This window comes from Octopus sinensis, unplaced genomic scaffold (genome assembly GCF_006345805.1).
Source record: "Octopus sinensis unplaced genomic scaffold, ASM634580v1 Contig05121, whole genome shotgun sequence".
NCBI lineage: Eukaryota > Metazoa > Mollusca > Cephalopoda > Octopoda > Octopodidae > Octopus > Octopus sinensis.
The window spans coordinates 1-15,460 of record NW_021828042.1 but is presented as its reverse complement, the minus strand read 5'-3'; the positions used below and the strand labels follow the sequence as shown (position 1 = coordinate 15,460).

The 15,460-nt window shown below is 37.3% G+C and overlaps 1 protein-coding gene across 1 annotated transcript; it reads right to left on the bottom strand.

Annotated features, from left to right (window-relative positions):
- Positions 1–2,855: 2,855 nt before the first annotated feature.
- Positions 2,856–15,386, bottom strand: LOC115227586 (zinc finger protein 436-like; the record flags this gene model as incomplete). Its single annotated transcript, XM_029798371.1, has 3 exons — positions 2,856–2,878; positions 14,917–15,054; positions 15,220–15,386. Coding segments are annotated over 3 exons (328 nt in total), but the record flags the coding sequence as incomplete, so codon positions are not given.
- Between the last annotated feature and the right edge of the window lie 74 nt (positions 15,387–15,460).

The window sequence follows — 15,460 nt, the reverse complement described above, 5'->3', positions numbered from 1 at the left end:
CATATATAAAGCACACAGCACAAACTGTAAATTGCTTAGCATTTGTAGAATACATCCAAAGAAACCGAACCGAATCAGACCAGAACCTGGTGCAGCATTATGGATTGGCACCTCATGTTACAGCTTATGCTAGCATATCAATGGAAACATCTATGAAGGATGATGATGATAACGAAGACAACCAAGAAAACACAACATAAACAAAACCAATTTCAGTTCAATCTTTTATTCATGTCACACTGCGACACATATGGCAGCATATTAAAAAAGATTCACAAAAAGAAGAAGAAGAAAAAGACGATGACAAATTTCAATTTACCCTTTTATTCATTATTCCCATTTCTGGATCTTTTTGGTTTGAACGGCAGTTTTTTTCTAGCGGTGTCATATAAAATTGTCACCCATAATTATGACCCTAGTATCGATATATTGCATTTCAATCTGTTTTAGGGTTAGGGGTGGGGGAAGGGTATATTTTTTCTTCACAAATGTAAATAAACCCAATCTGTTTCTTAAACGAGGGACATATTCATACAGCACAGAATGCTTTCACCTCAATAGATGTCATTGATTGGTTGAAATTGCAGAACAAAACAACAAATATCTTACAAACTATAGAATTTTCTCAATAAAGCCAAGAGAGAAAGATGTTTTATAAACACATTCTACCAGTATACGAAGTTTAAAAGTGTTTAGTTACCTAGAAATTATGTTAAAAACTGCCGTTCAAACCGAAAAGATCCCCATTTCTTTATTCTCTCATAAGATATTGCTCAAAAATCCAGCATGACCATCTTCAGAAATCAAAGTCTTTGCTGAATTTGATGTTAACTTTGATGAAATTGAAGTTGATACCATGAAATTTGAAGAGATAAAAAAAAATCCCTGTCTCTTTGCAGAAAAACTAGAAGTAATTTTAGGCATGTTGTAATAAATTTTAATACTTATACAGTCACACATGTGTGTGTATACTCATATGTCTACTTAAGTGGAATTTTCGTGAGAATGATTTACCACAGATATCACACTGATATGGCTTCTCCCCTGTATGAATACGCTGGTGTCTTGTTAAGACACCTCTTTCAGAAAATGATTTGCCACAGATATTACACTGATATGGTTTCTCTCCTGTATGAATACGATTATGTCTAGTCAAGGCACATTTTGCAATGGCTCTTCCCCTGTATGAATACGTTTATGATAAGACAAGTGGCTACTACTAGAGAATGATTTACCACAGATATCACAATCAAATGGTTTCTCTCCAGTGTGAACGCGCTTGTGTTTAGTTAAGTGGCTCCCATCAGAGAATAATTTACCACAGATATCACAGTGATATGTTTTTTCCCCAGTATGAATGTATTTGTGTTTCGTCAACCTATAATTTTCAGAGAATGATTTACCACAGATATCACAACAATATGGCTTCTCACCCGTATGAATACGTGTGTGCTTTTTCAAGTAACTGGCATTAGAAAATGATATACAACAGATATCACAGTGATATGGCTTCTCCCCTGTATGAGTAGGCTTGTGAATAGTTAAACTGCAATTTTCAGAAAATGATTTACCACAGATATCACAACGATATGGTTTTTCTCCTGTATGAGTACGTTGGTGTCCAGTTAAGACACCTCTTTCAGAGAATGATTAGCCACAGATATCACACTGATATGGTTTCTCTCCTGTATGAACACGCTTGTGTCTAGTCAAGGCACATTTTGCAGTGAATGATTTACCACAGATATCACACTGATATGGCTTTTCCCCTGTATGAATACGTTTATGATAAGACAAGTGGCTACTACAAGAGAATGATTTACCACAGATACCACAATGATATGGCTTTTCCCCTGTATGAATACGTTTATGATAAGACAAGTGGCTACTACAAGAGAATGATTTACCACAAATATCACACTGATATGGCTTTTCCCCTGTATGAATACGTTTATGATAAGACAAGTGGCTACTACAAGAAAATGATTCACCACAGATATCACAACGATATGGCTTCTCCCCTGTATGAATACGCCGGTGTCTAGTTAAGACACCATTTTCAGAGAATGATTTGCCACAGATATCACAACGATAGGGTTTCTCTCCTGTATGAACGCGCTTGTGTTTAGTGAAATTACTGTTTGTAGTGAATGATTTGCCACAGATATCACAATGATATGGCCTCTCTCCTGTATGTGTACGCTTGTGAACAGTTAAATTGTAATTTTCGGAAAATGATTTACCACAAATATCACACTGATATGGCTTCTCTCAGTATGAATACGTTTATGATTAGTCAATTGACTATTACAAGAGAATGAATTACCACAGATATCACACTGATATGGCTTCTCACCATTATGAATACATCTGTGAATGGTCAAGTGAGTTCTTCGAGTGAATGATTTTCCACAGACATCACAGGAATATGATTTCTCTCTTGTATCAGGGTTTTTAGATTTAGTTAAATTATGGAAGAATAATTTGTCATATATATCACAAAGATATTGTTTTTTTCTCTTTTCTATGAATATGTTTGTGTTCAGTTCAGTTAGTATTTTCAGGAAATAATTTAATGCTATGTTTCTTTCAGCTGTGATCTTACTTAATATGTAAATTAGCAGGTGAAAACTGTCAGGTCCTTCGTAAAGTTACCCAAACTTGTAAAGCAATCACCTCCTCTACATTCCAGACAGTGAAGACAAGAAAAATATTTTGCTGTTGTTTGTCATAGATTATATCAATATAAAAAAGTTGATGTATTGATGAAGGCTCCTTATAAATATATTGTCTTCCTTTAGTTGATGAAAGTCCATAAAAATATCAAAAGTCACATCTGAACGACAAGATTTCTTTTATGTCAACATGATCTGATATTCTGAAAGAGGAAAAGAAACAGTGAGATAAAGAGAATAGTTAAGTGACATAATAATTCAACATTGCAAATTTTACAACATCAATACTGTCATCCGTTTAATGTCAAGGTTCGCGAGGGTCGGAGTTCATTGAAGCGTTGAAAGATTGGCATACGTACACAACTTTTACTCTTTTACTTGTTTCAGACATTTGACTGTGACCATGCTGGCACACCGCTTTACAGTCAAGCAAATCGACCCAGGACTTATTGTTTGGAAGCCTAGTACTTATTCTATCAGTCGCTTTTACTGAACTGCTAAGTTACGGGGACGTAAACACACCAGCATCGGTTGTCAAGCGATGTTGGGGTGACAAACACAGATACACAAACATACACACACACACACATATACAAAGGGCTTCTTTCACTTTCCGTCTACGAAATCCACTCACAAGGCTTAGTTCGGCCCTACGCCTACTTTCCTCATACCTTTCAGGAAAATCCCTTTTTTTATATCTAAGACAAGCGAGCATATTTTCTCAATCTTTCTATGCATTTTCACAGATTGCAGTAACTTCGAAGGGTTCACAGAATTCCATTATTTACTGGCAGAATCATTAGCATACTGGACAAAATACTTAACAGCATTTCGTCCGTCTTTACTCTAACACTTCAAAGTCCGCCGAGGTCGACTTTGCCTTTCGAGATCGATAAAATAAGAACAGTACTGGGGTCCATGGAATCGACTTACGCCCTTCTACCAAATTTCAGGACTTGTGCCTAAAGTACCAAATATTATTATTATTTTTTACTCACCCTGCAAAAAAATGAAAGACAGTGTCTATCTCGACAGTAGGTCTTGGGGGATCTTTTCGGTTTGAACGGCAGTTTTTTTCTAGCGGTGTCATATGAAATTGTCACCCATAATTATGACCCTAGTATCGATCTATTGCATTTCAATCTGTTTTAGGGTTAGGGGTGAGGGGAAGGGTATCTTTTTTTCTTCAGAAATGTAAATAAACCCAATCTGTTTCTTAAACGAGGGACATATTCATACAGCACAGAATGTTTTCACCTCAATAGACTTCATTGATTGGTTGAAATTGCAGAAAAAAAACAACAAATATCTTACAAACTATAGAATTTTCTCAAGAAAGCCAAGAGAAAAAGATGTTTTATAAACACATTCTACCAGTATACGAAGTTTAAAAGTGTTTAGTTACGTGGAAAATATTTTTAAAAACTGCCGTTCAAACCGAAAAGATCCCAGAGTCGATCTCGACAGTAAGTCTTGGGTTCAAATATAGCCGAGGTTCACTTTGCCGTTCATCCCTTTCAGGAAATTCTGGGGCCCGTGTAATCGACTCCCGCTCGCCCTGGGCCAAAATTTGAAACCACCATTACGATTATTAATATAACCTTAAAGCAAATCTTCATTAACTTACCGTTTTATCAATGCCTCATTAACAACGGGACAGAATTAATTAATGTGGAATTCTTCAATCGGTTTCTTCTCATTTTACTCATTAATTATGCCACATTACATTCATTTTTACCAACTAATTTACTTTATATCACATGTATCAGTCGGTCATAGTATTTTATAAACAACAGATCAACATTTCAGTTTGGAAATTATTAATTAAGACGAACAAATATATTTTCCTAATTATTGTCAGGTTCCCGCTTGGAAAAATAATTACTGTAACATCGAGAGGTTCACAGAATTCTATTATTTACCTTATTATTAGTAGTATTATCAACACTATTACAGCCTGAAAGTAAATCTGTGTCAACTTACCGTATTCACAAATAAACAGCGACTCAGTGATTGGTAATTAACCTCCCTAATTAGCTATTTTGGCCCCGTGGTTGATGTCTTGTAGAAGTTGTGTCCCTTGATATGATTGTATTTCATCAATTCTCCAACAGATAGCGCTACTGACTTCTTGGATTCGTTCTGGTGTTTTTTTTAGCTTTGTCCCTTTCTGTTAATAACTCCGTCTTCAAGTTTTTTTAGGGATTTTCATAGAGAAAAAGCACCTTTTTGATGTAAATAATTTTTGGTATTAACATGGTCCGATTTGAATTTTCTCTTCTACGGAATGAAGAGCAAGCCTTCTTCTATCATACTCTCAAGTTTGGTCAACTTGTGCCACAGGGTCTCAGAGGAGATGGTGTTAGTTGAAGGCTACCAAACCTGCCATACACAGACAACTTCAGCTTTATATATATATATATATAATTCTCATTTTTGTTTTTGTTTTTGTATCTCTCTTCCCTTGCCTATTCACTCTAAGGCCACGAAGTTGGTCTGCTTGGTGGGAGGCGATTTAGTCTACTCTACTGCAGATCACACAACTTCGCCACCACAAACATAAATATCTTCATTGTTTAATTCCTGAGCAAATGTCAAGTTATCTATTTAATAGTTTCTCCCATTTTCCGTCGCCAACGGTCAAATAACTTTTCACCCATCACAAGAATTTCAGTACAGAGGAACTGTTTTTACTGCCCAGCCACAATGTGTTAAACAATTTTCTTTGTCTTCTTATCATTTGTACATTTATATATATGTATATTTGACTGAGGTCTGGCGAACCAGACTCCAATCTGATCTGGCAGTTTCTACAGCTGGTTGGCGTTAGGAAGGGCATCAAGCTGTAGAAACTCTGCCAGATCAGATTGGAGTCTGGTTTGCCAGACCTCAGTCAAATCGTCCAACCCATGCTAGCATGAAAGCGGACGTTAAATGATGATGATGATTTGGTAGATTAACGGAAATTCAAAATTTTCCATGACTGATGTGGTAGATTATGATGATAATACTTTTTAGATGGTATAGATTATGATTACATACGAATTTGTTGTCACAATTTTTTTCGGAGAATTTGGAGTCCAGAAGGATTTTGGGTAAAGTTTGATATTTTCATAAAGACAAACAAAAAAACTCAGATTTTTTGCATGGAATCAAGTACCCTGACCACGCAATGTGCTGCAAACTCCTTATTTTTGCTTGGAAAAAGTGTGGCGGAACCCCTTCCCCTCATTGGAAATATATATATTTATTCATAGGATGATGATGATATATATACATATATATATATATATGTATATATATATATATATATATATATATATAATATATATATATATATTATATATATATATATATATATATATATACACATACACACATATATATGTGTGTGTGAGTGCATACGCACACATATATTTGAAGTACACAGCATAAACTCTATTAGGAGAATACATCCAAAGAAACCCAAACAAATCAGACTGGAACCTAGAGCAGCATCATGGTTTTCCAGCTCATGTCACACTGTGCCACCCATGCCAGTAAAGAAAAAAAATTTCACTAAAGGATGATGATGATAACAGCCATAATGATGAAAACACATAGACAAAACCAACTTCAGTGTAACCTTTTATTCATTATTCCCATTTCTTTATTCTCTCAAAACAAATTGCTCAAAAATCAAGAGCAATCATCTTCAGAAATCAAAGGCATTGTTGATATACTTCCATATATATACATAACATTCATGAATTTGATGCTGACATTATTGAAATTGAAGTCGATAACATCATATCTGAAGAGATAAAAATAGCCCTGTCTTTCAGCAGAAAAAAATAGCCATATAATTGTTGTAATAAAGATTAATACTGAATGGTTGCACTTTTGTGTGAAGACTCACATGTGTACATAAATGGCGTTTTAGAGAGAATGATTGACCATAGATATCACAGTGATATTGTTTTTCCCCAGTATGAATATGCTTATAATTAGTCAAGTCACCATTGTATGAGAATGATTTACCACAGATATCACAATGATATGGTTTATATCCTGCACTGGTGTTTAGTTAGGACACCTCTTTCAGAGAATGATTTACCACAGATATCACAATGATATGGTTTCTATCCTGCACTGGTGTTTAGTTAGGACACCACTTTCAGAGAATGATTTACCACAGATATCACAATGATATGGCTTCTCTCCTGTATGAACACGTTTGTGAATAATTAAATGGCTATTTTCAGCAAATGATTTGCCACAGATATCACACTGATATGGCTTTTCCCCACTATAAATACGTTTAAGTTTAGTCAATTCACTATAACAAGAAAATAAATTACCAGTCATCACAATGATATGGCTTCTCTCCTGTATGAATACGTTTATGTCGAGTCAAATCACCTTTTACAGTGAATGATTTACCACAGATATCACAATGATATGGCTTCTCTCCTGTATGAACACGTTTATGGACAGTCAAGTTACCATTACGTGAGAATGATTTACCACAGATATCACAATGAAATGGCCTCTCTCCTGTATGAATGCGTTTGTGATTAGTTAAAGTGCCATTTTCAGAGAATGATTTACCACAGATATCACAATGATGAGGTTTCTCTCCTGTATGAATGCGTTTATGATTAGACAAGTGGCTACTACGAGAGAATGATTTACCACAGATATCACAATGATATGGTTTCTCTCCTGTGTGAACGCGCCGGTGTTTAGTTAAGTCATAACTTTGAGAGAATGTTTTACCACAGATACCACAATGATGTGGCTTCTCTCCTGTGTGAAGACGTTTATGTCGAGTTAAAATGCTCTTTAGAGAAAATGATTCACCACAGATATCACAATGAAATGGCCTCTCTCCTGTATGAATGCGTTTGTGATTAGTTAAAGTGCCATTTTCAGAGAATGATTTACCACAGATATCACAATGATGAGGTTTCTCTCTTGTATGAATGCGTTTATGATTAGACAAGTGGCCACTACAAGAGAATGACTTACCACAGATATCACAATGATGAGGTTTCTCTCCAGTGTGAACGCTCCGGTGTTTAGTTAAGCCATTACTTTGAGAGAATGTTTTACCACAGATACCACAATGATATGGCTTCTCTCCTGTATGAACACGTTTATGGACAGTCAAGTGACTCCTTCGAGAGAATGTTTTTCCACAGACATCACAGAAATATGGTTTCTCTCTTGTATCAGGGTTTTTAGGTTCAGTTAAATTATTCATTATGACAGGATAATTTGTCATATATATCACAATAATATTGTTTTTTTCTTTTCTATGAATATGTTTGTGTTCATTTGCATTACTTTTTTTAGAGAATACTTTAATGTTAATCTTTCTTTCATCTGTGATCTTACTTAATACCTAAATCAACAGGTGAAAACTGTCAACTCGTTTGTAAAGTTATCCAAACTTGTAAAGCAATCACCTCTTCGACATTCCAGACAAGAGAAATACTTTTCTGTTGTTTGTCATAGATTATATTTATATAGAAACGTTGATGTATAGATGAATGCTCCTTATAAATATATCATCTTCCTTTAGTTGATGAAAATATCAAAAGCACATCTGAATGAAGTAATTTCTTTCACGTCAACATGATGTGATATTCTGAAATAGAAAAAGAAACAGTAAGATAAAGAGGATAGTTAAGTGACATAGTAATTCAACATTGTAAATATTACAACATCAACACTGTCAGCCATTTAATGTCAATGTTTACAGGGGTCAGAGTTCATTGAGGTGTTGAAACATTGGTATACCCACACAAGTTTACTACACACTTCACCTTTACCTTTCAGAAAAATGTTTGATTTAAGACTTCATGTTGCCCGACCGGAATTCCCTTTTCTGGACCAGCTCGCTAGCTATCCAGCAGTGAAGGTCCCTCTCTTCATGTGGTCTACCATGAGCCCATGGTCAGTGCCCTACACATCATTAGGAACTTTTCGCTTTGACCGGCAGATTTTTAAAATAATTTCTATGTAACTAAAAAATTTTAAACTTCGTATACTGGTAGAATGTGTTTATAAAACATCTTTTTCTCTTCGCTTTATTGAGAAAATTCTGTTGTTTGTAACATATTTGTTGTTTAATTTCTTGCATTTCGGCAATTTCAACCAATCAAAGACGTCTATTGAGGTGAAAACGATTTCTGCCGTAACATATACTGGCGGCGTCATATGAAAATGTCCCTGATTTTTATGAGAAAAAAGATACCCTGTGACCATAAACTGAGAGGTCTCTCGTAAACAGAGCTGGATAACAAAACCGTTCCCTTTTTAGTGTCCACCCATAATTATGACCCTAGTATCGATCTATTGCATTTCAATCTGTTTTAGGGTTGAGGGAAGGGTATCTTTTTTTCTTCAGAAATGTAAATAAACCCAATCTGTTTCTTAAACGAGGGACATATTCAAACTGCACAGAATGTTTCCACCTCAATAGACGTCATTGATTGGTTGAAATTGAAGAAAATAAACAACAAATATCTTACAAACTATAGAATTTTCTCAATAATGCCAAGAGAAAAACATGTTTTATCAACACACTCTACCAATATACGAAGTTTAAAACTGTTTAGTTACGTGGAAAATGTTTTTAAAAACTGCCGTTCAAACCGAAAAGATCCCAGAGTCGATCTCGACAGTAAGTCTTGGGTTCAAATACAGCCGAGGTTGACTTTGCCGTTCATCCCTTTCAGGAAATTCTGGGGTCCGTGTAATCGACTCCCACTTGCCCTAAAAAAATTGCTGGCCCTGCGTCAAAATTTGAAACCACCATTACGATTATTAATATAACCTTAAAGCAAATCTTCATCAACTTACCGTTTTATCAATGCCTAATTAACAACGGGACAGAATTAATTAATGAGGAATTCTTCAATCGGTTTCTTCTCATTTTACTAATTAATTATGCCACATTACATTCATTTTTACCAACTAATTTACTTTATATCACATGTATCAGTCGGTCATAGTATTTTATAAACAACAAATCAACATTTCAGTTTGGAAATTATTAATTAAGACGAACAAATATATTTTCCTAATTATCGACAGGTTCCCGCTTGGAAAAATAATTACTGTAACATCGAGAGGTTCACAGAATTCTATTATTTACCTTATTATTAGTAGTATTATCAACACTATTACAGCCTGAAAGTAAATCTGTGTCAACTTACCGTATTCTCAAATAAACAGCGACTCAGTGATCGGTAATTAACCTCCCTAATTAACTTCACTAATTAGCTACTTTGGCCTCGTGATGTGTTGTACAAGTTGTGTCCCTTGATATGATAGTATTTCCTCAATTCTCCAATAGAGAGCGCTACTGACTTGTTGGATTCGTTACGGTGTTTTTTTAACTTTGTCCCTTTCTGTCAATAACTCCATCTTCAAGTTTTTTTTAAATTCTCACCAGATTATTTTAACAAAGCGTACTAGTATACTCTAGGATCTTTTCGGTTTGACCGGCAGTTTTCTAAATTAATTTCCACGTAACTAAACACTTTTAAACTTCGTATACTGGTAGAATGTGTTTATAAAACATATATTTCTCTTGGCTTTATTGAGAAAATTCTATAGTTTGTAAGATATTTGTTGTTTTTTTCTTCAATTTCAACCAATCAATGACGTCTACTAAGGTGAAAACATTCTGTGCCGTATGAATATGTCCCTCGTTTAAGAAACAGATTGGGTTTATTTACATTTCGGAAGAAAAAGATACCCTTCCCCCACCCCTATCGCTAAATAAGATTGAAATGCAATAGATCAATACTAGGGTCATAATTATGGGTGACAATTTCATATGACACCGCTAGAAAAAACTGCCGGTCAAACGGAAAAGATCGGAAGTCCCTTCTCTGCAGAGCAACTCACTAAGTAGCCTGCTGTGAGGTTCCTGTCTATAGTCCGTCTGTTATAAATTTATGGCCAGTGCCCTACACAAGCATTCAGGGTCTTCACCCACAACTCGTCTTCGAACTGTACAGACACCATGCTGAGATGTCTCCCTTTTCACTAGAATATGGCTCTTTTCGAGGCAGACTCTTCGGTTTGCCCTACCCTGGACGTTATGTTGTACCAGAAGACTACCTCCATTGTCTTCTGGCAATTTCAGCAGCACTCTCTCCATATAGCCATCTGCTCTGGACCACAGTCGACCATTGAGGGGTTTACATTTTCCCAATAGTTCATGATGTCAATGGCTACCCCATTCCGGTCTCCTTCCACCCGAATCATTCCTGTTTTGTGTGCTGGGTTGACGGATTAGCATCTGTTGCAATTCCACACTACCTACAAATGCTCTCTCTCCAGTGACATTGGGGTAACCATCGGGGCTGAAAACCATGTCTTGTTGAGCCCTCATATTGTGCATGATATACGGCCTCGATCCACCGCCTTCCAGCCGACAAGCTGCAGCTACTGCACTCAGAACATTTTCTTCAAACATTTCTTTCAAGATACCCGTGCCAGTGACATGTAAAAAGCACCACCCGAACATGGAAGATGCCAGCACCGCCTGACTGGCGTCCATGTCGGTGACACACAAAAGCATCAACCAATCGGAACTGTTTGCCAAGCCTCATGCAGCCCCTTGCCCGGTAGCACTAAAAAATACCCACTTCACTCATGGAGTGGTTGGCGTTAGGAAGGGCATCCAGCTGTAGAAACACTGCCAGATCAGACTGGAGCCTGGTGCAGCCTCCTGGCTTCCCATAGCCCAGTCGAACCATCCAACCCATGCTAGCATGGAAAACGGACAGTAAATGATGATGATGATTTCTTTCATACTAATATCTAAGCTGTATTGATTATGGATAGTTTGATATTAATCTTAGTCCCCAATATTTAAAATTCCATACTCCCTTATTTGGTTAGTTTTTTCCTGTTAAATACAACCAACCCCACCTGATTGTTTACTTTGTATATGGGAATTCAAAATTAGCTCCTTTATAGAGAGAATCTATAGAGAGAATGTAACCCTTTCTCTTTCTCTTTTACTTGTTTCAGTCATTTGACTGCGGCCATGCTAGAGCATCGCCTTTTAGTCGAGCAAATCGACCCCAGGACTTATTCTTTGTAAGCCTAGTACTTATCCTATTGGTCTCTTTTGCCGAACCACTAAGTAATGGGAACGTAAACACACCAGCATCGGTTGTCAAGCGATGTTGGGGAGACAAACACAGACACACAAACACACACATATATATACGACGGGCTTCTTTCAGTTTCCGTCTACCAAATCCACTCACAAGGCTTTGGTTGGCCCGAGGCTATAGTAGAAGACACTTGCCCAAGGTGCCACGCAGTGGGACTTAACCCGGAACTGTGTGGTTGGTAAGCAAGCTACTTACCACACAGCCACTCCTATATATATATGCGATGGGCTTCTTTCAGTTCCCATTTACCAAATCCACTCACAAGGCTTTGGTCGGCCCGAGGCTATAATAGAAGACACTTGCCCAAGGTGCTATGTAGTGGGACTGAACCCTGGAACCATGTGGTTGGTAAACAAGCTACTTACCACACAGCCACTCCTACGCCTATAATAATTATAGCTTTTTCTATGAACATGCATTCACACCAGGGATTACCTACAACCAAACAGTCAATAAATGCAGACAGGCGTGTTTGTGTGGTAAGGAACTTTCTTTCCAACCTCATGGTTTGTGGTTCAATCCCAATGCAGAGCACATTGAGCAAGTGCCTTCAGCTATACCTATTTCTTTATTACCCTCAAGGGGCTAAACATAGAGGGGACAAACATAGGTATTAAGTCGATTACATTGACCCCAGTGCATAACTGGTACTTAATTTATCGACCCCGAAAGGATGAAAGGCAAAGTCGACCTGGGCGGAATTTGAACTCACAACGTAGCGGCAGCCGAAATACCGCTAAGCATTTCGCCCAACGTGCTAACGATTCTGCCAGCTTGCCGCCTTCAGCAATATCTCGGTTTAACCAAAGTCATCATCATTATCATCATTTAATGTCCATTGTCCAAGTTGACATGTTTCGGACGGTTTGACCAGGACTGCGCCGTTCAAGAATTGGACCTGGAGATCTCCATTTCCAGCGACTTCGAGGGCCACCTCCCAGTGGTGTCGGGGCGTCAACGAAGAGCCCTCGACTACAAGACGACCACAGTTATTTTTTTTTTCGAAGGTCTGGGGTCTCCTGCCCCTAAGCCCTAGACCATCACCTAATCACCCTTACCTGGAGAAAGAAATACAAAAGGCCTTACCTTTTGACCTAGGTGGGATGAGCAATCACTGTCAAGAAATAAACATGTCCTTGCACGCTGCTGTCTCTCCTTGAACTTCCTGCCCATGCATGCCCCGTGGCTGTTACTCCGGCCCCTGCAGTCTTCACTTCTGAAAACCTCATCTGCAATCCTCTCCACCAACACCACATAGCTCATCACAGCCCATAACACCACACTATACATGCTTTCTTCATCAAAATTTAATGTCTGTGTTCCGTACAGGCATATGTTGGATAGGTTGACCAGAACTGACAAAGCCATGAGCTGCACCAGTTTCCCTTATCTGATTTGGCATTTCTACAGCAGAATGCATTTCCTAATACTCTTACTCTTTACTCTTTTACTTGTTTCAGTCATTTGACTGCGGCCATGTTGGAGCACTGCCTTTTAATTGATGTCATCAAGAGTGAAAGCGCGCCGTTTCGTTGCCGACCTATCGACGGACGGAATGAAGTATTATAGAAGTTATTTTCCTTCGTTTCATAGTATTTCTCTAATTGTCTCCTAGATGGCTCTACTGACTGGTGGGATTCCCTCCAGTTTCCCCCACAGTTTTATTCTATTAACATCTGTATTGTGTGTCAAGGCGCTCATTTGAGGGAATGATTTGCCACAGATCTCACACTGATATATCTTCTCTCCTGTAAGAATATATTTGTTTAGCTAAAACGCTAAATAGAAAATCTCACAGTGATAAAATCTTTATTATGATCCTGAGATCGAACATAGAAAACGACATAACAGTACAAAGAATTACAAAAATGGGATCTTTTCCTTTTCAACGGCAGTTTTCAACACAATTTCTAGTTAACTAAACTCATTTAAACTTCGTATACTGGTAGAATGTGTCAAAATAAAACATTTTTTTCTCTTGGCTTTCTTGGGAAAATTGTAATTTGTAAGTTTAACGTAGTTTAATTATTCGAATTTTAACCAATCCTATGCCCTCTATTGAGCTAAAATCATTTGCTGCGTCTAAAACAGACAACATCCTGTCACTAACCCTTCAACTGCAGAATGCATTTCCTAATGTCAGCCCTTCTACAGAGTGCACTGGGTGTTATTTTTAATTTTTTTATGTGACAACAAAACCGACAGCGTCCCCAAGGACCTTGCAAGACAAAACATCTCAAAACTGGCAGGGAGGAAGGTAGTATTGAAGGAACGTCACTTTGTGCCAGTTGACAGGTTTAAGGTAGAAAGGGAACAGGGTCCAGATATAGAGCAATAAAAACAAACACAAAATAAATATCTTATTCATTATTCTTTATTAAGAAATTCCTATAACTGATGAAAGGAAAAAGCCTGTGTTTTAGCAGACCAATTAGTGTTAATTATCGTTATAACTTAATAAATTTTGACATTGAGACAGAAACATGTCTCTGTGAATACCCCCATGTTTATTCATGTGGCTTTTTCGAGAGAATGATAGGAGAGTGTGCACCCTCTGGTATCGCGAGCAGATGGGTTCCAGAGGAGGAGAGTAGAAATTGCATCGTTTTCAGCTCTACAACAACCAAAGTACAAATATATGGGAAACTACCACCTGTGTCATCTCTTGTGAAAGGTAGAAGAGTCCAGTTTGCTGGACATTGTTGTAGAGCTGAAAACGATGCAATTTCTACTCTTCTCCACTAGAAGCCATCTGCTCGTGATACCAGAGGATGCACACTCTCCTACCCTGATGTAATCTCCAAGGATACAGGCATCGAGCAACAAGACCTCCGTAATGCAATGATGGACCGTGAAGTCTGGTGTAGCATAGTAAATTCCATTGTCTCGACCACGGTCGAACAATGATGAATATTACATAGGTTGTGTCTGGTATGAACATTTTCGTGTGTAGTTACAACACAATTTCCAAAAAATGAATTACAACAACTAATGAAGAAAATGGTTTCTCCCCTGCATGTGTCTTATTAGTGAGGTGATTAATTTGAAAGACTTACCACAAACAAAACAGTGATAGGGTTTCTCACGTTTGTGAGTAACCAATTGACAATTAAGGGCAAATGATTTAGCATGGTAATTACATTGATATGGTTTCTCTCCTGTATGTGTAAGTTTGTGATAAACCAAATGACTCTCTTGAGAGAATGATTTACCACAGATAACACAAAGATATGGCTTCTCTCGTGTATATATATGGCTGTGCATAATCAAGTGTTTCTTTTGAGAGAATGGTTTACCACAGATATCACAATGATATGGTCTCTCTCTTCTATGAATGCGATTGTGATCAACCAAATTACTATTACGAGAGAATGATTTACCACAGATATCAAAATGATATGCTTTCTCCCCTGTATGAACGCGATTGTGATCAACCAAATTACTATTACGAGAGAATGGTTTACCACAGATATCAAAATGATATGCTTTCTCCCCTGTATGAACGCGATTGTGATCAACCAAATTACTATTACGAGAGAATGGTTTACCACAGATATCACAATGATATGGTCTCTCTCTTCTATGAACGCGATTGTGATC